This window comes from Oratosquilla oratoria, chromosome 44 (genome assembly GCF_046742065.1).
Source record: "Oratosquilla oratoria isolate Oo_2021 chromosome 44, ASM4674206v1, whole genome shotgun sequence".
In the NCBI taxonomy this organism is placed as follows: domain Eukaryota; kingdom Metazoa; phylum Arthropoda; class Malacostraca; order Stomatopoda; family Squillidae; genus Oratosquilla; species Oratosquilla oratoria.
This window is the reverse complement of record NC_134820.1, coordinates 17,958,229-17,984,520: the sequence shown is the minus strand read 5'-3', so window position 1 is coordinate 17,984,520 and position 26,292 is coordinate 17,958,229. Positions and strand designations below refer to the sequence as shown.

Here is a 26,292-nt window from a genome sequence, read left to right as displayed (position 1 = left end):
ATCCTAATACTCTTTCATCAACCCTATCTCCCAACTCCCTAGTCACCTCATTTCTCACTCTATCTAGCCTAGTAGCCCCTATCATACTTCTCAGACACCTCATCTCAAACACATTCAAACTCCTCCTCTCTTCCTCTCTTATGTTCCATGTTTCTGCCCCATACAGTGCTGTTGGCACAATCACTCCTTCATACAGTCTCCTCTTAGCATCCATTCCCAAATGTCTATTCCTCATTACACTCTTTAATCCACCAAGGCATTTACTCGCTTCTCTCAATCTACATTCTACCTCCACCTTCACTCCACCTTTTCCTGCCACATTTGCACCCAAGTATCTAAAACTATCCACTTCCTCCAGTCGCTCTCCCTTAATGCTCACTTCCAGTCTACTGCCACTTTCACCCCTTGTACATCTCATCACCTTACTTTTACCCACATTTATCTTTAGCTTTCTTCTATCACATACTCTCCCAAACTGTCACCAACTTCCTTGGTCCCTCCTCCAATCCTGCCACAAGCGCATTGTCTACCCATGCATTTACCTCTCGCACTACCCCATCCATATACATTTTGAACAGCCAGGGCAACATAACGCATCCTTGACGAAGTCCCACCTTTACCTCGAACCACTCACTCTCTCCATTTCTAATCCTGACACAAGCTCTACTACTCTCATAAAAACTCTTGACAGCTCCTAGCAGCTTTCCTCCTATCCCATATATCTGCATAACCTCCCACAGTGCCTTCCTGTCAACCCTATCATATGCCTTCTCCAGATCTATAAAAGCCCAAAAAACATCCTTCCCCTTTCCTATAGCTTTCTCACATATTTGTCTTACCACAAAGATCTGATCTACACAACCTCTACCCGTTCTAAATCCACACTGTTCCTCACCAATTACTCCCTGTTCCTCTCCTAATTCTCTCAATCAAGATCCTCCCATAAGCCTTCCCAACTACACTTAACAAGCTAATCCCTCTGAAACTACTACATTCACACTTGTCCCCTTTTCCCTTGTAAAGTGGAACTATACAGGCACTCCTCCAGTCCTCCGGCACTCTACCCTCTCTCCAGCAAACATTAAATAACCTCACCAGCCAGTCCACCATCACTGTACCTCCTTTATTTTAGACATTCTGCATGGCATCCATCCAGACCAGGTGCCTTACCTGCTTTCATCATCTTAACAACTGCCTTCACTTCATCCTTCCTTATTTCTCCTCCATTTTCCTCACTCACTCTCATTTTCTTAGCATTTCCTACTGCAACTATATTTCCCTCCCTATCCTCCTTCACATTTAGCAACTCCCTAAAATACTCTCCCCATCTTCCTCTTACTGTCTCTTCCATTATCATCTCTCCATCTGCATCTTTTACCTTTTCTTCTCTACTTAATTCACCTCCTCTTCCTCTTAATTTCTTTCCAAAACATCTTTTTATTACTTTCAAAATTTTGTCACAGTCTTACTCCATTTCACACCTGCTCTCCTCTTTGCCTCCTTTACCTTTTGCTTTACTTCTCTTTTCTTTTCACCTCTCATATGACTCCCTCGTCCTATTTTGTAACCAATCTGTGAAAGCTCGCTTCTTCTCTTCTACAACCTTCTTTGTTTCCTCATCCCACCATTCACTACCCTTCCTTCTATTTCTCCTTGCACACTTTGTGACTCCCTCCTTGAACCATCCCCATTCCTCCTCCACACCTAGCTCTACTCTATCCTTCACTCCCTCCCACTCCTCCTTCAGCTTCTTCTTGTACTCCTCCTTTTCCTTTAAAGAGTTCACTCTAAGCACCTCCCTACCTTTTGTCCCTTTCCTCTTTCTCCATCTATCCTCCACTCTCAACTTACCTTCCACCAAAAAATGATCTGATATTCCCCCACCCTCTCCCCTTAGCACATGTACATCCTTAACTCTTCCTATCATAATCCTATTTACCACTACATAATCCAACAACGCTCTATCTACCACCCTTCCATCCACCACCCTCTCCCATGTGTACTTATGCTTGACTTTCTGCTATGGGATATTGTGTCGTGTTGCATTAAACTAGCTATCAGCAAATAGACATTTATAAAAAAAAAAAACTCATGTGTGTGTTTGTGTGTTAAGGCGCATTCACAATAGCACTTTTCCGTCAATTTCTCGACAATTTTCTGAAAACATGATACCTACTTACCCAAATATTATTCTATTCAGGCTATAATGATTATTTTTGAGTGAAAACATTTCATTGCATCATATATGCTATGTATGGTTTCTTTAAAGAAAACAGCAATTATCAAAAAGTAGACAATAAAAAAACATGGAAAATTGCTAATGTGAGAGTGCCTTTATTTAGATATCTATTCAATTTTACCAGCTTTTAGTTGTTTAAACTTTCCACATGCAAATTATGCAAAAGAATTGATATTAAAAAGATAAAATACTATCAAATTTTTATTTAAATATTTTACTTTCCAGATAATAAATCTAATATGAAAACATCTCATATTAGATCAAAACAATACAAAATAAATAAAAAATTGAAAGCAAGATGTCACAGACTACTCAGAGTTGAAAGTATGAAGAGGGTAAAAAAGGATTGCACAAAATGCAAACTGCCATCAGCAGTTATCCAAAATGCATCCAAATATTTGAAAGGGTTTGAGTTAGAGTTTTTCAAAACACAAATTATGTTAAATTCTGTCCAAACTAAGGGTCGATGATACACTCAGTACCAGCGTTGTCTTGCTTTAAGTTTTTTTTTTAGAAATTCTACAATGTACTGTTTCTTATCACACATTTATTTTACCTACACCCCATATGATCCGGTATTGGATTCAGAGGCTGATGTTAAAAAATGGGTGGAATGAATCATTATTCACATTACTAAAAAAGAAAGTTGAAGCAATGACAACAAGAAAGGGTATGTGGTGTTTTTTATGCCATTTCCATCAAAGAAGGCATTAATTATGATGTTCATCGTGATAAATTTCTTGGTTTGCAAGATTTGGGAGAATATGGAAGTTCAGACAAACCAGCTAATTATGCCATGGTCTTCATGGCTAAAGGTCTGGCTTCAAAATGGAAAAAGACCTTAGGATATTTCCTTTTTAATAAAAGCATAAAGCCAGAAGTGTTGAAAAGAATGGTCATTGATTGTTTGACAAAATTACAAATGACAGGATTGATCCCAAACTTTGTTATTGCTGATCAGGATGCAACCAACAGAAGTGTTTTTTTTTTAACTCAATATTTCATTGGCTTCACCATATACAGTTATAAATGATGAAATGATTTTTTTTTTATGATCCTCCTCACTTATTAAAAAGTATCAGGAATAACTTAATAAAAAATGACTTTAAAGTAAATGAAAAAACTAAAGTGGAAATATATTGAAAATTTTTATGAAAGAGACAGCAGCATGTCCCTGAAATTAGCCCCTAAGCTAACTGCTAAACATATTTATTGTAATTCTTTTGAAAAAATGAGGGTATGTTTAGCTGCAGAAGTTTTGAGTCACACTGTCACTGCTGGAATAAACGCTTACGCTGAAGTAGGTGCTCTCCCGGAAGATGCAAAGTATACTGCAAATTTCGTAAATGAAATTGATAGTTTGACATTTTTAATAGTAATCACATCAATCATGTCAAGAGCAAGAGATGTGCATTCAGTTCAGACTTGGGGGTATATGTGACACCTGACATCACCTACTGTACACATATCCAAGGCTGCTGCCTATGCCAACTCTATGTTAGGAAGGATCAAGAGAACATTTACTTGTATGGATAAAGAAATATTCCTAGCCCTATACACAACATTGGTAAGACCCCTTATGGAGTATGCTGTACAAGCCTGGTCCCCGTATTAAAGACAAAACATTTTGGAAAAAGTCCAAAGAAGAGCCACTAAATTTGTTCCCCAACTAAGAGAAATATCCTACAGTGAAAGATTGGATGCCTTGGGACTAACCACCCTACAGGCAAGAATACGCGGGGACATGATTGAAGTATAAAAGATGCTCAATGGAGACGAGGATATTGACTGCAGTCAATTCCTCCAAATTGGACTGAGAGAAAGGTACGAGACCAGAGGGCACCAGTGGAAACTAAAGAAAACAAGGTACAGAACAACCAAGAGAAGTAACTTTTTTGACGCCACAGTAGTAAACAAATGGAGCAGTCTACCGGTAAATGTAGTTAATAGTTCAAGTATCAACATGTTCAAGAATAGATATGACCGGTATACTGTAGAAATTCAGAGAAGAGGCTATTTACAAGAGCTCTAGCTCCCTTGCCTCTTTGACATCACTACGGTAAGCATCAAACATTCAGAAATATGGCTGAATTCTTTAGAAGTCTCTGGGAAGAGCACCTTCATTCCATGCATTGCAAGGTGGCAGCTCAATATTAAAAGTTTACAACATTTGTGGCAAGATGTGAATATCAATTATGATTTTAAGTATTTGCTGACACATAGGTTAAATCAGGATGCATTAGAAAACTTTTTTAGTAGTGTTAGGAATGCAGGGGGGGGGGGAAATGATATGCCAACAGCAGAACAATGTAAAAATAGTCAATGATATAATTTCAAATAATATGCTAAATTCTGTTAAAGGTAATTGTACAAATGATGCAAATACAATAATGGAAATCCTGAAAGGAAATCAAAATGATAATTTGCAGATTGCATTTCAAGAAAATTTGGATTATCCCTCTTTAAGAGAAAATTCAATAGAAAAACAGATACACCACCAGATCCCCTTGCAGATTTTTTCTCTTCTTTCAATCCTGATGAATATACAACAGATGAACCAAATGAAATTACTCCCAAGGATGAAAGCACTTCTGTAGGGAAAGATGAGGCCATTTCTGTATATTTTTCAATGTTTGAACCCTACTGTCAGAATGAGGAGTCACTTAATGATTATACAAATACTAAAATTAAGGAGAATGTAGTAACATATATATCAGGCTACATTTGCAAAAAATTAAAGTCACATATGTAACGAATGTTTGGTTTGGTATTTAATATCTGATTGCATGTTTTGGTTGCCTGATGTATGTTTCATTTTTGAAGTTGAATAATGTTATTTCTTTTAGTTTGTTTTGTAAATGTTCTTTACAAGACAGTATTGCTTTGTTGCAAATAAAAGAATCTCATGTATACCTAACTTTTACCATCCTTGTTTGTAATACAATTTGTGTACAGACACTTGAATAAGTACCCGGTATACAAAGTTCAATCATAAGCACAAACAAGAAAAACATGATATTACAGAAATAATAAAATAAATGTAACTAAAATAACCTTTTAAATTTTAACTGTTTACTCAATTTCAAATATTTAGTAATGAATGGTGCATTGTGCAGAAGTATTTTACCAACTTTTGATTTTATAAATATGATCATGTGTCTAAATCATATATTAAATAGTCTTGTTTGCATTGTCACGTATTCCAAGGTGTTACGTGATTTCTTTCGTGGTGTGATGCACGTACTTTCAACCCCCCCCCCTCACACACCTGGCCAAGTTGACCCAGGGTCAGCAGGTCAGGTCTTGGCTAATCGCTTCCCCTTGGGTCAAGACGGGCCGTAGACGTTAGCGTCAGCACTCATTGCCAGGTTGAATATTTTATTTTTATTTTTGATATGGAATGTTTTTCCTTCTGTGTGTGACCAATTACTTTTAACTGGTCGTTTGTACATTCCTTTTTGTATTTCTGTTGTGTTTCTGTGTCCAGACATGCGCTGCGTCGCACAATCCTGTACACCTTGAAAATCTTAATTTGACCTCATAGGGCAACATTCAATTGCCCGGCCGGTTGGGTCACATACATGTCGTTGATGTTGCCATCCAATTTGTATATTATATACTTTTATTATTATGTTAGAATTAAGATTTATTTTGTGTGTATATGTATTTGCATATTTGTTTATGTTTTGGGTTTGGGTTCCTAAAGGTTCTTGTGTATTGCCGTAATTTTTCTATACCATATTCAAAATGAATAAGGAAAATCTTCCTCTTCGGTCCATTATGGCATTCACGACTCCTCAGGTCGTGGCTCCTTTAAAAGAGGAACCCTCTTGTTTCTCGAGGCTTTTTTCGTTCTCATCGGCCACGGGTCGACAATCCGTGCCGCTCTCGTCTCCTTGAGGGAGACATTTTCCCCCGTCACCTAAGGTGTGCAAGGCACCTAGGTAGTACCGTAAGTTTTTTTTTGTGTGTGAGAGGTGTAGGATCCCCCTTTTTTAGATATAATTGGACCTGGTGTGTCGGTAGGCTTTTGCCAGTGTTCCTTTTGATTAATCCCTGTTGGAATTTTCCTTTTCCTTTTGGGGTTAGACTAGATTATTAGACGTGTCTAATTTTAGGCTGTCTTTTAATCTTTCTCGTGGGCGACCTACTATTATTGGTTTTCTATTTCCCGTGGTGTAGATACCTTTTGGGGATAGTTTTGAGTTGAACTTGTCAATTAGACTTTTCGTTCATCTCTGTTTTTCTCTCCACCTTTTTATTTTAATTTAACTTGCGTGTCATTTTTACTACGGGGTTTTTACCATTTTTCTTAGATCACATTTTGGGGAAAATTAGAATATAGGATCTTTCTGGCTTGTCCTTTTCTTGCCCGTTTGTGATGTTTTAGTTTCTTTCTTTGAACTTCATTAAGTGCTATATTTTGTACCTTTGTGTTAATTACAGTTTTAATAGTTTTGAATTCAATTCAATTCTATTCGGGTTTTTCTCACGTGAATTTTGTAGATCTTTTCATCTTTAAAATGATCTTTATTATTAATCTTTTGTTAAGTCATATATCATAATGTGTAATATTTCAGTCAGATGTTTTATAAATTTTTGGGGTTTGTTATTTGATTTACTTGTTTGTTTGTTTTTGTAAATAAATATATATAGTTTACCCCTCTTTCAAAGAACCTGGACACGGAGGCGATAGGGTTTTGGGGATTAGAACAGTCGATTCTTGACTTTAGGCATCAGTTGCCATATTAGGCCATATTGGCCATCCTTCCAATTTTTAAATTTTCCTTCCCTCTCCCTTTCGTCACTGCCACACCGTGACAGCATGCAAAAGTAATAAAATTACTACATTATTTTATAAAGAGAAAGTAAACTTTTTTCTCAATGTTGATTATTTTAGCGAAAGGATCAGTTTTAAAATTTCCAAAAACACTATGTATAATACAAGTTTAGTATTATTTGAAATCCGCGCTACGCCACTTCCGATTTATGCGGCTCTGTCGTTAGATGTCGCGCATTCACGCTGGGTAGATAACGTTTTCTTATTAGTAGAAATAGAAGCTTCCCCATCTTTCCTATACAGTCTTTGCTTGTGAGCCGCCTCTGCCGTCTCCAAAGTCCCTATGAGCTTCGCCAGCTACTAGAGCGTCCGACGCCGCTCTAATACCAGCAGCCTCTCTTTTCTAATGCCCCCTATCCCCCTCTGGCTAGCTACACTATTCCACTTCCTCTCCACACGGTGTGTCTCACATAAACACCACCGCACGAGTTCAAACAAAGCCCGTGGAAGTGATACCTCACCAAAAAAAATCCACCCCCACCACTACAACCCCCCCTCCCGCATCCAACTCCAACATCTCGACCGCTCCCCCCTCAACCCCGCCGCCTCAAACTCGACCGTATCTGAAACAACCTCCACTGCCTCAACCACCCTCACCTCCCCGACGGTACCAGTCAACCAGGACTCGACTGCCACCCCCACCCCCTCCCCCTTCTCTTCCCGCCTCCTCTCCAACAGACTCGACCACAGACAAGGACCAAAACGAAGACGCTCCCAAAAACAAAAATTTACACGTACATGGATAACCCTTTCCCCACCAACGCCAAACACCGAGAAATACTCAAACGAATAGAGAAAAAATGTAAACAAGATAGACCATTTCAACGACCCAGAGAGACAAAATATTCGACGACTGGAAACAGATTAAGTACATCCCCCACACACACACAAACCAACACACGACGTAACAAGAAGAAATAAACACGGGTAGCTCTTAAGCATGCACAGCACCCTCACCATTCTCCAACAGTCTTGGCTGGGCGGCCGAGACGTTTCGATCTCATCGACAAAATACAAGCACATTAAGTGGCCTGCCAGACGAGCGGGTTGGCCGCCGCGGGTGCAAAGCGGGTGGGCCGCCGCGGGTGCAAAGCGGGTGGGCCGCCGCGGGTGCAAAGCGGGTCAGCCGCCGCGGAACCGCTTTATATTGATTCCTATGTAAAACATAAATTAACCTCTCGTCTGACATAGCCAGGCGGGCTGGCCGCGGCGGTTTCAAGTGGGGAAATGCGTCTCACCCGCCGCGGTCAGGCGGGTAGACCGTCCGTGTGACATCAGCCTAACGCAAACATCATTACGAATGCACACGGGTGTTCTGCGGAACATCCGATCAGAATCCCCGATTACCACACAAAAAAAAAAACCGTGACCGGACTTTTGGCCTTAGGACATTTGGCCGACGTACATATGGCCGACGGACATTTGGCTTAGTGGACATTTGGCCTAATGGATATTTGGCCGAATGTACATTTAACTAAGGGACGTTTGGCTTATTGGACATTTGGCCTAATGGATATTTGGCCGAATGTACATTTAACTAAGGGACGTTTGGCTTATTGGACATTTTGACTAATGGAAATTTGACTTAGTGGACTCACTCTTACTGTGTCTCACTCATATTTGTCTGTGTCTGTGCGTGTTTAACAAAGAATTTATCTGAAAATTAGCCAGTTTACAAATAAGATATTTAAAATACTGAATTGTATGTATTTATAGTAACTGCCATTCTGAACTCACCAAACTTAAACAACACAACTAGCTCAGTCCTTCACCTTATTGGTTAAACATGCAGTTCACTCGCTCATGTTTTTCAACGTGGTCGACGACGAAGGCCTTTATTTGATATAAGAATGTGGAATACTTTTAAGCGAACCAGTCTTGGCCTTCCGAGGACTACAAACTCTCTGGAGGGGTGGCACAGAGCATTCGAACAGAGAATGGCAGTTACCCACCCTTCTGTTCGCCGTTTAGTCACTAAGATACGGAAAGAGCAAGCGGACTGGGAGTTGACAATAGAGATGATCAATTCTGGAGTTGCACCGAGATCTTCAAAGAAGAAATACCAGATCTTGAATACGAGGCTCGGGTCTATTATCGAAAAATACGAGTCGTATGAAAAGTAGATTGTCTGAGGGCAATTGCTCACAATATATAAATACTTTTTTAATGATTTTTTTTTCTACAATTAACTCCTTTTTAATCACATTTTACTACAAACTTTTTACTACAATAAACTATTTTTAATTGAATTTCCTCTCTGCAATAAACATCTTGTTATTCAAACGAGTTTTTACAATATACTTTAAAGTATTGGCTGTTACTATACTTTTTCGGCCAAACGTCCCTTAGCTAAATGTACATTCGGCCAAATTTCCATTAGGCCTAATGTCCACTAAGCCAAATGTCCGTCGGCCAAATGTCCGTCGGCCAAATGTCCGTCGGCCAAATGTCCGTCGGCCAAATGTCCGTCGGCCAAATGTCCGTCGGCCAAATGTCCGTCGGCCAAATGTCTTTCGGCCAAAAGTCTGGGTACCAAAAAAAAAAAACACATGCAGAAACACACGCTGGTGTCAGTATAGTATAAACGCACATAAAACATACACTCAAACATTTTTTTCTGACACATTAGCCATCACCATAGACACTAGGTCCCACCACCATTGCCACTACATATATTCCTCCCAGAATTATTTTTTTCCCATACACAAACTTTAGACTCGCTACATTCAATCATCCCACGTACATTCATATCTAGATCTTGGTACATTCTAGGCGACTTAAACGCACGACACCACACGCTGGGTCACTCAGCTTCTAATCCCCCCCGGCAGAGGACTGGACTACTTGACCAGGAATCTCGTCGTAAAGGTGTTGGGGCCCGAGTTTCCCACGTTCATCAGAGTACCAAACACAGCCACTACTCCGGACATAATTCTCGCAAATAAACACGCAGCACACAATCACTACATCAAACCTGGCACACAAACAACGAGCGACCACATACCCGTCGTTTTAACCGTATCCACAAATCCAATACAGATACCCATTACATGCAGATAATCACATAAAACAGCTCGTTGGGACGATACTCATACCACCTCAAACAATCCCGACTATTAGACCTGGAGGGAGCCGAGAAAGCGGACACTGACCATGCCATCACACACACAGAACAAGCCAGCCAACCTCACAATCCCAAAAATAGCACACAGAATACACCGTCTCCTCATTCAAGCGAGACATATCCAAGAGTACATGACACGGCACGGCTGCAATCCCCACCACACACGATGACATATCTAACGCGGAGCATGTTGATGCGCGATGTGTTGAAGCTATAAATTGAAATCGTGACGTTTCGTTCGTCGCAACGTGATGAAAGCAGTGATTTGGGCGAACCGATTTCATATCGCTGAGCACTCCCGTCACTCAGTACCACCAAGCCGAGACGTGCTTACCGCTCTGAATGTGATGGTATAGCTTATCGAGTTATCGGTTAACGGAGCCTTAACGGTAGCAGAATTTTTGCCGGTAAGCTACCGTTAAGGTTGTTACCGTTAAAACCGGTAACTTTACCGGTAGCTGCCCACCACTACTCAGTACCACCAAGCCGAGACGTGCTTACCGCTCTCTGAATGTTATGGTATAGCTTATCGGTTAACGGAGCCTTAACAGTTGCAGAATTTTTGCCGGTAAGCTACCGTCAAGGTTGTTACCGATAAAACCCGTAACTACCGGTAGCTGCCCACCACTACCGTCACTCAGTATCAACAAGCCGAGACGTGCTTACCGCTCTCCGAGTGTTATGGTGTATCTTATCGGTTAACGGAGCCTTAACGGTAAGCTGCCGTTAAGGTTGTTACCGATAAAACCGGTAACTTTACCCAAGGTCTAAGTAAAGAGGTCTAACCGCTGGAGCAGTTCTGCGCAGCTTCTGACATCATTTGGATGCGTCCATTTTCTCTTTGTGATACACTGAAGAAAACTGAAACGCCAAGGAAGACAGGAACTATAATATTTTATATATATATATATATATTATATATCATATATATATATATTATATATCATATATATTATATATATATATATTATATATCATATATATATATATATATATTATATATATATTATATATCATATATATATTATATATCATATATATATATCATATATATTATATATATATATATTATATATCATATATATTATATATCATATATTATATATCATATATATTATATATATATATATTATATATCATATATATTATATATTCATATATATAGACAGGAACTATAATATTTTATATATATTTATATTTTATATAATATTTGTCAGAATATAACTAATTGAGTGGAGCGGTGCGAGCGAAGGCGACGTCATTTTCGAACGACGGACCAACTTCAACTGACAGCTATAGGACCCGCTAACCCCACTTTGAACAGCCAGGTGACGTTCACGGGCCCGCTGCGCCAACTCCCTCGAAATTCGGTCGGAAGTGGTTAGACCTTATATTCTTAGATCTTGACTTTACCGGTAGCTGCCCACCACTACTGAGCAGTGTGTCAATGACAGTGGAAGGGTAAGCACACGCGCGTTTTGCTTCGTTCTTATATTTTCCGACAATGGAACAGTTAACTTCCGCAAAGGCGTTCGAGTGGACCAAAATTCTAACATTACATTTCACTGAGCTACTGAAGCAGCACCCAGCCATTTGGAATATAAAGTGTAAAGAATATAAGACGAGAAACATTAAAAGTGCAAGCATCGAAACTCTAAGAGCTGACTTGTACTCTTTTACAAAATGTAATGTGCGGAATGAAGACATAACTAAAAAACTTCATACACTAAAGGCGTTTTTACCAACGCATCAGAATATCAAACGCTATCAAACATGTTTGAAGTTCTTGCTTGGTTTTATCAAACGACTGGGAGAGGCGTTTGAAGATACGGCAGCGAATATGCTCGGAATAGCTAACACGCACTCTGATTGGCTGGAAGGTATTGCCATTCCTATCACATTAAATAATTACAATTCTGAGGCCCTAAGGATTATGATAATTGTTTTATATGAAAAGAAGATCAAAGTAGTAACTTGTTCCTAGCATTAGAATTCAAAAGAATTGTCCATAAGACTTGAAATAAATGGTTGTGTTGTCTTGTGATACCTCAACACTGTTCAGACATATGTCTAGTGAGAAACGTCCGTGTCAGTTCATGTGGTTGTGACTTCGTCTTCCAGTTATGTGAACTTGGTGTAGTTTATGCTATATATCCGTATAATACTTGCTGAAAAAAAAATTAAAGGATTACCTTATTGCTGTATGCTATTGACATCCGTATTAAAGCAAATATATCGGAGAAATGATATTTGTTTTGAAATGCTGCTGAGATAACACGAACATTGCGTACATCATGGACGACTGCTGTAACTGCTAAGATTTCATTCCAACCATTTATCCCCAAAATTTCCACCAACATGGAGCGAGAACTGTAAGTAATGAATGAAAAGTATTTTATCTCCTCTTATATTATTACAGTAAATAGTTTCAGCCTGTTCAAGGACCTTAATTTTAGTGTAGGGCTGTACATTGTTATTTGTACATACCATCATAAATACATTATGATAAACGATTTTATGTTATTATATACTTAGTAATTTTATCCTTGACAATGCCCAAAATACATACATGTTTCAAAGCACATGCAGTTTATATTGTTGGTATTATTTTGATTTTTTTTTATACATAGCTGCTAGCACCAACATCACATTCATAACCAGTATTCATCTTACCAAATCAATTCTGTCTCTGCCATGTTACTATACTCACCAGAATATTGGAGAATTTTCTGTACCTTTTTTTTCTTGTTCCTACATAAGTACTTTGTTCCCCTTCAGAGGATGAAGAAGAAGTGGACAACCCACCACGTGAATCACTCACTGAGGAGGGTGTCCAAAAACAGAGTAAGTAAATTAGTGGTATTGGTTGGACACTTATACTGAAATATTACAATACAAAATAATCATGTATGCCAGGGCATACATCAGTACTGTAATTCTTTGGATGAAACTATGTAAACAGTCCCACAGATTGTTTCTTCCAAACAGTAAAGCTTGACCATAGGGTAGCCTCTAATTTTTGTATGTTTAGGCCCTTGTGGCATGACTATGTCAGTCTTTAGTATTGTGTTGTGCTTCTAAATATACATGTAGGTCACACATGTATTTTTTCTTCACTGTTTCTTATATCCTGTATAATTTTGCACTTGAAATGATATGACTTCCTTACTATAATGAGTGCCTAATTTTTCAGGGAAGGTGAAAGAACTGTGGAATTATGAGGCTACAGAAGCACTCCTGCAACTTGTCAAGGCAAACTACACGCGCCTAAATGACAAGAAAACTACAAAGGCCGTTGTGTGGAAGGACATCACCAGAGTGTTGCAGGAATTGGTAAGTTATTATGTAGGCCATGTGAGTTCATTTTCTTATTGATATTCGCCATAATAATCTGTTAGTAACCACAATTCATTACAGCTGGAGTATCACATTTAATATATATTTTTTTTTCCTTCAGGGACTAGCAGGCATCCAACTGCATCATCACATTGAGGTATTAGTTAAATGAAAATTGTTATGATGTATGCATGTCTATTATGTAAGCAGTGCACGTAATATGTTCCTGTCTGGATGTTGCCTACCACCAATGATGCTTTTCTGTATGTGGCATATGCTATGTGTCAGGTCCTTATGTTATAATGGGTAGCCTCTCAGTGTTACCTGCCTTTGATATTGGGAAGCTGGTTGCCAACTGCTTGATTCGTACATGATTTTGTACATGCACGTATGAATACTAATAGCTTTTTAAGTGACAGCATGGGTATGGTAACTGGATTCTGTATTATAATTTTAGTGCTTCATCATTACTTCATTCCATTTTCCTCCTCAAGGTTAAGGTACCATTGTCATGAAGCATCACACTGTAATTCACAGTGTGATCTGCATTCCAAGACTGTAGTGCCCCTGCTCTATGTCTGTTTTGTATGCTATGAACCTAAAAAATTTCTTCACATATTTTTGGTTTAAAAATGGTTAACCAGACCATTACTTTATGTGCTTCCCAATTAATGACCTCTCTCTGTCAAATGTGTGTTTAGGAATCCTTATGATGAAAAGATGCATGTATCAATTAATATTGAAAAATATTAATTCCACTTTGACTTTTCCCCCAAATTAGATCACAGGCGTGGAACCGAGACAAGTTGAGGGCAAGTGGCGCAACCTCAAATCAATATTCCATCATTATGAGGACTACAAGAAGGCAAGTGGGAGGGGAAAGAAGACTGAGCCACGATTTTACAATCTCCTGTCTTCAATTCTGAAGAATCATCCCCTGTCCCAGCCAGATCTGTGTGTGTTGGAGGGCACAGAAGTGGGTACTAGGAGTGTGGCAGAAATGGAGGTTGACAACCCTGTGGAAGAAGACCCAGTCACACAAGCCTCATTACTAGACCCTCAGCATGGTGAAGCCTCGCAATGTGCCCCAACTCCTCCTCAAGCATCACCACCAGATCCTCAGCCTGCTCATGCCTCACAAGCCCCACAGCCTGCTCCAGCCACACGTGAGGAGCCACCTGCAGCCCGAGGGAATGTCCCACCCCCAAGAAGAACAAGAACCAGAAGCTTAAGACCCTCTGCAGACAGAAAGGAACTGTTATTGTGCGTGAAATATATGAAAAATACACTGAAAACATCTAGTGATAAACAACAAAACAGTATGGCAGAACTAAAAGAACTTTTGTCTTGCATTGCTGAACGTGAGAGAACGCCACGAAATGGACATGGAGATAAACAGGGAGAGGTTGAATATCCAAAGATTAAAATGAATTGAATTAGAGTGCAGACAAAACAATGAGTGATTTTGTAATAAAATATAATACCAAATAACTACATGGTGACAAATGACTATAACACAATGTTTTGACTGAAGTCCTCTTCAGGTGTGATGTGGCACATAATTGGATGTACTGGTGCTTGCATTGAAATGGTAGAATGGTAGGTTGGAGAGAATGCAGAGGGCAATGGAGGCAGGAAGGGGTGTCAGAACCGGTAACTGAAGTCACCCTTGTGGTCTCTGACTTGTCAGAAAGACTTCAGTTACCGGTTCTGACGCCCTTCCTGCCTCCATTGCCCTCTGCATTCCCTCCAACCTACCATATGAACACAAGCAAAAGTACATCCAATTATATGTGCCACGTCACACTTGAAGAGGATTTCAGAGTGAGTCAAAACACTTTTACAAAATTTTGGGAGGCACAATCAATAAAAACCATGTACATATATATGCCTTGCTGTGGATGTGCTGTGTCTTGCGACACTGCTTCTGACCCAGGGCGGTGGGCAGGGTGCAGGGATGACCCGTCATCCAGGAGGTGCTCAGATGAAAGGGAGGGTGGGAGGGGTGTGGAGTGTATTTAGGGATGAAATGGGTGGGAGTGTTTTTATGCCTTTCCCTTTTTGGCTACCTCCCTTGGAAGGGGGAAAAAGCCTTGGTATATGTATGTATGTACATATGTTTATTTTGTATATTTTTGTAACATGTAAAGAAATGTAAAAAACAATATATTTTGGCTAATTATTGAAACCCTAAACAGTCATATTCCAGGTTGCTTTTACTTTTTCCTGTCACTCACTGTAGCATTGCCACCATTGCCTGCCTTTTTAGCACACCAGCCTGGTCTCGTGGCAGGGCAGACAACAATGAAGAACTGAAATACTCAACAGCGTCATCCACCAGCCCATCCCTCTCGAGGATGTTAATTTCATCAGGCTGAGTTATTGATATGTTGTGAAGAACACAGCATGCTTTTATTATTTTAGGTATCCGAAGAATATCGGCATCTACATGCTTCAATCGTCGAAACCTACCTTTTAAGAAACCAAAAGCATTTTCAATGGTAACTCTTGCTTTGGAGAGTTTAGTATTGAAGAGAATTTGTGCTTGCGATAAGTTTCCAGTTCTTAAATGGTACCATTACATGCTTTTGGACTCCAAAGGCAGAGTCTCCTACAATATGATATTGTGGTGATGGGAAATAATTTAGGTCACCGTTTTGGATTTTCTTATAAAGTGAAGTTGACTTTAGCACTCGGCTGTCATGTGCAGATCCCGGGAAGCCCACTTGAATGTAGGAAAAACTTTTATTAGGCAAGCAAACTGCAAGTAAAATGACACTGTGTTTTTGTGTTCTATCAACATAATCGGCCTGCGTGGGTGATGGAGCTTTGATGTTAATGTGGCATCCATCCAAAGCCCCTACCACACCGGGAATTCCTCCCATTTCTTGGAATTCATGTGCAATTTCAGAAATTTTAGGAGGAATTGGCCACAAAAAGACATCCTTTCCTGCATTGCACCCATATCTGCCTCTGGCTGCATCTCTGCCACGCTTGCAACTGCCAATAGAGGCATCATAGGTCCTGATAGAAGAGACTGGTTTTCGTCATCTTCCATATAAGTATCAGAGTCGGTGCTGCTGTCCATTGTCTCGTCCCTTGGCTCAATTCTCGTAGTCTGGCTTGATGTTCCCACCACGGCTGCTGTCTCTGTTATGATCCGTACGACACTTTTTCCGAGACGGTGCGAGCGAGGGTCGTCTGGCAGCACAGTAAGTCGTGTTTACCAATGACTTCAAACATGTTTGATAGCGTTTGATATTCTGGATGCGTTGGTAAAAACGCCTTAAAAAAACAGTTCCACAGGGAAATGACTGCCATCAGAGCATCATAGAAGTCTGGTGCTGGCACGGAAGGTATATATACTCCAAAGCTGTGGTGCTTCAATAATTTACTTTTCCTTGCTGAGGGAGAAATCATACGTGCCTCAACATCCAGTTTAGATGTAGCAACTAATGAAAACCTTCAACAAGTAAGTTGATAATTCAAATGTGTGTACATAAGCATGACCATAATTCATATATTAAAGATGTATCTGACAAACAAATTATTATTATTCTCTCTCTCTCTCTCTAGGGGGTTGACCATGTACGTGCGTCCACTTATTCCAGGTTAGATGCAGAAACTACTGAAAACCTTCAACAAGTAAGTTGATAATTCAAATGTGTGTACATAATCATGAGCATAATTCATATATTAAAGATGCATCTGCCAAACAAATTATTATTATCTCTCTAGGGGGGTGACCACGTACGTGCGTCCACTTTTTACAACTTACCAGCGCATGAGAATATCAAACACCGTTTGATGTTCCAGCTGGTCTCTTTCGCATTTGTATTGTAGGGAACACCATCCAAAACAGGAGGGTCTGGCAGACATCCTGGACAACATGAGCGAGATGGACTTCTTCCGGAACCTTCGTCTCACAAGGACATCTTTTGACCTCATCTTGGACTTCATACATGAAGCATACGGTCTGAACCCTTCAGGATCCAGCCTTTATTTGGGTCCAAGAAAAGCTTTGTACGTTACACTCTGGTATTTAGGAACGCAGAGTACCTACAGGGAAATATCAGAGATGTTTGGTGTGTCACAACGTACAGTGTTTGATTGTGTCCAGAGACTGATTGATGTCATTTGCAATGCAGGAAAGGATGTCTTTTTGTGGCCAACTCCTCCTAAAATTTCTGAAATTGCACATGAATTCCAAGAAATGGGAGGAATTCCCGGTGTGGTAGGGGCTCTGGATGGATGCCACATTAACATCAAAGCTCCATCACCCACGCAGGCCGATTATGTTGATAGAACACAAAAACAGTGTCATTTTACTTGCAGTTTGCTTGCCTAATAAAAGTTTTTCCTACATTCAAGTGGGCTTCCCGGGATCTGCACATGACAGCCGAGTGCTAAAGTCAACTTCACTTTATAAGAAAATCCAAAACGGTGACCTAAATTATTTCCCATCACCACAATATCATATTGTAGGAGACTCTGCCTTTGGAGTCCAAAAACATTTAATGGTACCATTTAAGAACTCTGGAAACTTATCGCAAGCACAAATTCTCTTCAATACTAAACACCTCCAAAGCAAGAGTTACCATTGAAAATGCTTTTGGTTTCTTAAAAGCCTGTAGGAAATAATTCTTTGTTCATTATTTTGATGCTTAAAAGGATATGGTTTCATAAAGTGTCTCTTGAGTGGGAAGGCAAGTATTCTGTGGCTGTCCCTCAGCTGTCTGCAGGAAGCCCTATTGTTCCTTCTAGCAGGCGCGCACACAGGCTCGTGTTTGCCCACACACCACCATTTGAAACTCTATTTGTTCCAACATCTACATAAAGGAACTCGTAATTTGCGTTCACTAGTCATAAGAACTATACTGTGCGTACCCTTGTAGTTGAAGTAGTAGGAACCACTCTCTTCTGGAGGCCGTATTGCGATGTGTTTCCCATCTACCGCTTCAACAGTGCGGGAAATTCCACTTTTCGAAGCATTTCGCCACTGCCTTCCACTCGTCAGTAGTTGTTGGCATCAGCAAAGAAAATGTGTAAAAAAAAAAAAAAAAAAAAAAAAATCAAACTTCGTTCTTTCCTTGTACATATGGGTAAATTATTAATGAATAAAATGAAATCTCCACAGATAGGCGAATTGGCAACTCTGCCAAGGAATGAGGAGACCAACGATTATTCATCATTCACCCTATCACCTGCACCCAGCTAGACATCTGCATCTTCACTTAACCCCTCGCCGTCGTCTTCCCACTTCTCTGCACGTAGTTCAAGTGGGACTTCAAAGAAGAGGAAGGCAGTTGACTAAACTGATCAAGTTTTGGAAATTGCTCTAAGTAAACTCTCATCCCTTCCCAGTCATGTGGATGTAGATCCATATCTAGACAGTGTAGCAAAGTTGTTGTATAATGGACTTAAGAATATGAGTGAAGACCAGCGGAGATTAGCTAATAAGCTAATATTCGATGCTATAAGTATGGGTAACATGGGAGATCTTACTAGGGAACATCAGATATTACGAGTAGAAGGTTCGGACAAATTCATGGTATGAAAAGGTATATATTTAGGTTACAGCATATTGCCATACAAAACAATTTTACATAGCTATTAAGAACAAAAATGATTGTTCATGTGATATAAAAAAATGTCAAAATAATAAAGAAATGAAAACTATCACTGTACTTTGCAACTCGCCTTAAGATAATCCTCACTAAGGACATTATAGATGGCTGCACATGTTTCAGGGGTGATCAGAATGAGGCTCTGTTTTAAAATTCTAGTGGAATACTGGAGACTTGTGTAGGATCCTCCAGCAGTAAGGAAGCGAAGTCTTGCTTCCAGACGAGCACCAGGTGGTATGCTGTCTCAGATGCCGGTGTCCTGCTTGCTGATATATGGATGTATCTTTTTCAGTAATTCACGAAATGCATGGAATGGCATCCGCGTATAGTTTTCAAAGTCTGTCTGATTTTCTGCCTGTAGCTCTAAAAACATTTGATTAAAGCTCCCTCGCACAGGCCGCCGAGAAAGCCACTCTTAGCACCACAGAGTCCGAAGTTTCTTTTTCAAAAGATTTTTAGCTGCACACACAGCAACTATACTCCACAGTACAGTTTCTTGGTAGAGTAGAGCGTCGGCAGACACTCTCCTCCCGTGAAAGCCAAATGATGACAGATCTAGTTGCTCGCGCAAGGGTGAGTTTCGCAATGATGCAGCCCGTCTGGACACTAGTGTCAATTGTTCAACACAACTACTGCATCACGTCATTGATGCGTGATACTCCGTGTGGACGGGGCCTTACATGGCACAGACACAGACAGCTCTTGCCACAACATACCAGACGATTGCCGCTAAAGTTCGCAAAATGCAGGTTAATCTGGTTTTGCGGGACGTAAGCAAAGCCTTCGACAAGGTATGGTGGCTTGGGCTAAAACACAAACTCGTATAGATGAACATGCACCCAACCTTCACCGAACCGCTTGCATACGTATACAAAACCCACATGGGCCATACTTCGCTCCACTCTGGAGTACCACAGAGAAGCGTATTGAGCCCAACACTAACATTTACCTAAAAAATCTCCCTTCACCACACCCACACTGTCAGAACATAATATACGCAGATGACATCACACAAATTATAACATATCCTGGCCGCTCAGAGCATATGCTTGAGAGAACGACTGCGAAAACAGTCGAGCAAGTAAATGCGTGCGAGCGGAAACACAAAATAAGAACAAACAAATTTAAACTCGTTCACATACAGGGACGTAGGCGTCAACCCGTCGTCACTGACGGGGCTCGCGCAATTAAACAGACAAGGGCAAGATACTCGGGTGGACGATTACCACCAATGGTGGGGCGGCCCATGTACGTTACAGTTAGGTGCTTGCATCTCTCGGCATACAACTGCTGCAGAGATTCAAAAACATCTTTAAATGTATCTCGCACTTATACGGAACACACTAAAGCCCCGTCCACACGGAGCATGTTGATGCGCGATGTATTGAAGCGATGAATTGAAATCGTGACGTTTCGTTCATCGCAACGTGATGAAAGCAGTGATTTGGGCGAACCGATTTCGAATCGCTGAGCAGTAGTGCTGGGCAAATACCGCTAATTTCAATATCGAAATTATTGGTGAACAACAATACAGTTACCGAAATTACCGACAGTTTACCGGTAAAAGACTCGTGAGGTAGTAGTGACGTCACAAGTTCGAGTCGAGTTCGAAAAATCAATGTTTTTGTCCTTTAATAAGCTATATATCTGATTTTATTTTACATATTGTTTTTATTGTTATGTCATTGTAAAGGGAAAAGGTCATACTTTAATTGGTGCTACTATAGTATGCTATCTACCAGCGAGTGAGTGAATGGAGGGTGTCTGAGGGTGGGTGTGGTGTATACATTTTCGTTCGCGTCTGTTTGCATGCATGGGTTCATGTTTGGAGGTGGTAGTGGTAGGCAGCTACCGGTAAAGTTACAGGTTTTATCCAACAACCTTAACGATAGCTTACCGGCAAACATTCTGCTACCGTTAAAGCTTCGTTAACCGATAACTCGATAAGCTATACCATAACATTCAGAGAGCGGTAAGCATGTCGCGGCTTGGTGGTACTGAGTGACGGGCCCAGTGCCCCGCTAATTTTAACGGTTAAACTTTTACCATTAAGCAAGTATGTACCACTGTCTTGGTCATTTTTTACCATTAAAACCGTTCTTTTTTTCTGGCACTTTTTTAATTTCTCAATAGAATTCATGTTATTTCTGTGATCAGCATACGAAACTGTATTAATTGTGAAAGTTTAATAAAAAAAAAATTCCGCGTGTCGCCAAACAAAGACCCATATATATATGGGTCTTCGTTTGGCGACACGCGGAATTTTTTTATGAAACTTTCACAATTAATACAGTTTCGTATGCTGGTCACAGAAATAACATTAGTTCTATTGAGAAATTAAAAAGAGTGGCGAAAAAACGGTTTTAAAGATAAAAACTTACAGATCTTAGCGGTACATACTTGCTGAATGATAAGAATTTAACCGGTAAAATTAGCGGGGCACTGGGCCTGTCACCACCGTCACTCAGTACCACCAAGCCAAGACGTGCTTACCGCTCTGAGTGTTATGGTATAGCTCATCGAGTTATCGCTTAACGAAGCTTTACCGGTAGCAGAATTTTTTTCGGTAAGCTATCATTAAGTTTGTTGCCGATAAAACCGGTAATTTCACCGGTAGCTGCCCACCACTAATGAGCAGTGTGTCAATGACAGTGGAAGGGTAAGCACACGCGCATTTTGCTTCGTTCTTATATTTTCCGACAATGGAACAATCAACTTCCGCAAAGGCGTTCAAGTGGACCAAAAGTATAACATTACATTTCATTGAACTACTGAAGCAGCACCCAGCCATTTGGAATATGAAGTGTAAAGAATATAAGACAAGAAACTTTAAAAGTGTAATGTGCGGAATGAAGACAACTAAAAAACTTCATACACTAAAAACACAGTTCCACAGGGAAATGACTGCCATCAAAGCATCAAAGAAGTCTGGTGCTGGCACGGAAGGTATATATACTCCAAAGCTGTGGTGCTTCAATAATCTACTTTTCCTTGCTGAGGGAGAAATCATACGTGCCTCAACATCCAGTTTAGATGTAGCAACTAATGAAAACCTTCAACAAGTAAGTTGATAATTCAAATGTGTGTACATAAGCATGACCATAATTCATATATTAAAGATGTATCTGACAAACAAATTATTATTAGTCTCTCTCTCTCTCTCTCTCTAGGGGGTTGACCATGTACATGCATCCACTTATTCCAGGTTAGATGCAGAAACTACTGAAAACCTTCAACAAGTAAGTTGATAATTCAAATGTGTGTACATAATCATGAGCATAATTCATATATTAAAGATGCATCTGCCAAACAAATCGTTATCTCTCTCTCTAGGGGGGGCGACCACGTACGTGCGACCACTTTTTACAACATACCAGCGCATGAGAATATCAAACACCGTTTGATGTTCCAGCTGGTCTCTTTCGCATTTGTATTGTAGGGAACACCATCCAAAACAGGAGGGTCTGGCAGACATCCTGGACAACATGAGCGAGATGGACTTCTTCCGGAACCTTCGCCTCACAAGGACATCTTTTGACCTCATCTTGGACTTCATACATGAAGCATACGGTCTGAACCCTTCAGGATCCAGCCTTTATTTGGGTCCAAGAAAAGCTTTGTACGTTACACTCTGGTATTTAGGAACGCAGAGTACCTACAGGGAAATATCAGAGATGTTTGGTGTGTCACAACGTACAGTGTTTGTGTCCAGAGACTGATTGATGTCATTTGCAATGCAGGAAAGGATGTCTTTTTGTGGCCAACTCCTCCTAAAATTTCTGATATTGCACATGAATTCCAAGAAATGGGAGGAATTCCCGGTGTGGTAGGGGCTCTGGATGGATGCCACATTAACATCAAAGCTCCATCACCCACGCAGGCCGATTATGTTGATAGAACACAAAAACAGTGTCATTTTACTTGCAGTTTGCTTGCCTAATAAAAGTTTTTCCTACATTCAAGTGGGCTTCCCGGGATCTGCACATGACAGCCGAGTGCTAAAGTCAACTTCACTTTATAAGAAAATCCAAAACGGTGACCTAAATTATTTCCCATCACCACAATATCATATTGTAGGAGACTCTGCCTTTGGAGTCCAAAAACATTTAATGGTACCATTTAAGAACTCTGGAAACTTATCGCAAGCACAAATTCTCTTCAATACTAAACACCTCCAAAGCAAGAGTTACCATTGAAAATGCTTTTGGTTTCTTAAAAGCCTGTAGGAAATAATTCTTTGTTCATTATTTTGATGCTTAAAAGGATATGGTTTCATAAAGTGTCTCTTGAGTGGTAAGGCAAGTATTCTGTGGCTGTCCCTCAGCTGTCTGCAGGAAGCCCTATTGTTCCTTCTAGCAGGCGCGCACACAGGCTCGTGTTTGCCCACACACCACCATTCGAAACTATTTGTTCCAACATCTACATAAAGGAACTCGTAATTTGCGTTCACTAGTCATAAGAACTATACTGTGCGTACCCTTGTAGTTGAAGTAGTAGGAACCACTCTCTTCTGGAGGCCGTATTGCGATGTGTTTCCCATCTACCGCTCCAACAGTGCGGGAAATTCCACTTTTCGAAGCATTTCGCCACTGCCTTCCACTCGTCAGGAGTTGTTGGCATCTGTAAAGAAAATGTAAAAAAAAAAAAAAAAAAAACTTCGTTCCTTCCTTGTATATATCGGTAAATTATTAATAATCAAATAAAATCTCCACAGATAGGTGAATTGGCAACTCTGCCAAGGAATGAGGAGACCAACGATTATTCATCATTCACCCTATCACCTGCACCCAGCTAGACATCTGCATCTTCACTTAACCCCTCGCCGTCGTCTTCCCACTTCTCTGCACGTAGTTCAAGTGGGACTTCAAAGAAGAGGAAGGCAGTTGACTAAACTGATCAAGTTTTGGAAATTGCTCTAAGTAAACTCTCATCCCTTCCCAGTCATGTGGATGTAGATCCATATCTAGACAGTGTAGCAAAGTTGGTGTATAATGGACTTAAGAATATGAGTGAAGACCAGCGGAGATTAGCTAATAAGCTAATATTCGATGCTATAAGTATGGGTAACATGGGAGATCTTACTAGGGAACATCAGATATTACGAGTAGAAGGTTCGGACAAATTCATGGTATGAAAAGGTATATATTTAGGTTACAGCATATTGCCATACAAAACAATTTTACATAGCTATTAAGAACAAAAATGATTGTTCATGTGATACAAAAAAATGTCAAAATAATAAAGAAATGAAAACTATCACTGTACTTTGCAACTCGCCTTAAGATAATCCTCCCTAAGGACATTATAGATGGCTGCACATGTTTCAGGGGTGATCAGAATGAGGCTCTGTTTTAAAATTCTAGTGGAATACTGGAGACTTGTGTAGGATCCTCCAGCAGTAAGGAAGCGAAGTCTTGCTTCCAGACGAGCACCAGGTGGTATGCTGTCTCAGATGCCGGTGTCCTGCTTGCTATATGGATGTATCTTTTTCAGTAATTCACGAAATGCATGGAATGGCATCCGCGTATAGTTTTCAAATTTTGTCTGATTTTCTGCCTTTAGCTCTAAAAATATTTGAATAAAACTCCCTCGCACAGGCCGCCGAGAAACCCACTCTTAGCACCACAGAGTCCGACGTTTCTTTTTCAAAAGATTTTTAGCTGCACACACAGCAACTATACTCCACAGTAGTTTCTTGGTAGAGTAGAGCATCGGCAGACATTCTCCTCCCGTGAAAGCCAAATGATGACAGATCTAGTTGCTCGCGCAAGGGTGAGTTTCGCAATGATGCAGCCCGTCTGGACGCTAGTGTCAATTTTTCAACACTACTGCATCACGTCATTGCTGCGTGATACTCCGTATGGACGGGGCCTTACATGGCACAGACACAGACAGCTCTTGCCACAACATACCAGACGATTGCCGCTAAACCTCGCAAAATGCAGGTTAATCTGGTTTTGCGGGACGTAAGCAAAGCCTTCGACAAGGTATGGTGGCTTGGGCTAAAACACAAACTCATAGATGAACATACACCCAACCTTCACCGAACCGCTTGTATATGCATACAAAACCACCATGGGCCATACTTCGCTCCACTCTGAAGTACCACAGTTTGAACACGTTATGAAAAATAACATGTTCAAACCCTGAGGCATTGCAAAGGACCAATGTAATATATGAATTCACTTGTCCTGAGGAAGACATTGCACTTCCAGCTAGTTACATTGGTCATACACAATGCACGTTAGGCAGAAGATTAACGTACCATCAGCAAACAGGGGCGATTAAAGAACATCTAAAGAAATACCACAACATTGGAATCACAAGGGATTTAATATCTAAACATACCAAAATCATAGGCCACCATAACTCCAGAAAGCTGCAACTTCTAGAGGCCATGTGCATCAGAGATAAAGCCCCCTCCATCAATTTGCAATGCGACCCAACATCCAATATACCTCTGTATAGTCATAAGATGCAATCATTCGCCTCTTCCTCCCCCTCCCCCTCAGCACAACCCAACTCCACCCCCCATTCACCTCTCCCTCCTCCTCCTCCCCCTCCACACAACCCCTCTCCTCATCAGGTCACGGGATCATTTAAAAGACCAGAGGCCACGGGTAATCTGATAATCACCTCACACCTTCCTAAGCAAAGGTCACCCACGGTCAAGATGTAGCCACCAGCCATAACATTTCACCTATAAGGCATGTAGTAGTTATTTTTTGTTTTTGTTAAATTTAAAATGTAATTTTAATGTTAAACTTAACTGTAATTCTAAGGTTTGATTTCTAAATATAATCTTGTATATGTCCAACCATTAATGCAATTCAAACTTGTAGTATCATAAATATTCATTGTATCCTTAAAAACAGAAATACCAGAAGATGTCTTTTTAAGAGACGAAACGTCGTGTAATAAATGAAGAATTATAAGGAATTGTTTTATGCCCACCCTATCCAAGGAAAGAATATAATTAGAAAAACAGAAAACACAAGAAAGAAAATTAACAACTTCCAGAATGCTGTCGTATTCAAACATATATATATATACATACATATATATACATACATATATATACATATACATATATAATACATATACATAAATACATACATATATACAT

General features: G+C 40.1%; 2 protein-coding genes and 1 pseudogene across 2 annotated transcripts in view; 2 read left to right on the top strand and 1 right to left on the bottom strand.

The window, feature by feature from the left end:
• The window catches only part of LOC143022399 (sodium/hydrogen exchanger 9B2-like), a 607,113-nt gene that overhangs the window by 530,357 nt on the left and 50,464 nt on the right, over positions 1–26,292 (bottom strand). The gene's annotated exons all lie outside the window — the stretch shown is intronic.
• LOC143022317 (uncharacterized) lies at positions 11,708–14,974 on the top strand. The gene is made up of 5 exons (XM_076180464.1): positions 11,708–11,871; positions 12,523–12,575; positions 13,397–13,536; positions 13,661–13,696; positions 14,321–14,974. The coding sequence occupies exons 1-5, from the start codon at positions 11,708–11,710 to the stop codon at positions 14,972–14,974; spliced, it is 1,047 nt and encodes a 348-aa protein (XP_076036579.1).
• Positions 19,847–24,307, top strand: LOC143022316 (uncharacterized; annotated as a pseudogene).

What these genes read in the sequence shown, in the direction of transcription:
- LOC143022317 (XM_076180464.1), top strand. Translation starts at nt 11,708, where the DNA reads ATGGAACAGTTAACTTCCGCAAAGGCGTTCGAGTGGACCAAAATTCTA. An exon ending in GAAACTCTAAGAGCTGACTT is followed by an intron (nt 11,872 to 12,522) that starts GTACTCTTTTAC and finishes GTAACTGCTAAG; the next exon opens with ATTTCATTCCAACCATTTAT. An exon ending in AACTGCATCATCACATTGAG is followed by an intron (nt 13,697 to 14,320) that starts GTATTAGTTAAA and finishes CCCCCAAATTAG; the next exon opens with ATCACAGGCGTGGAACCGAG.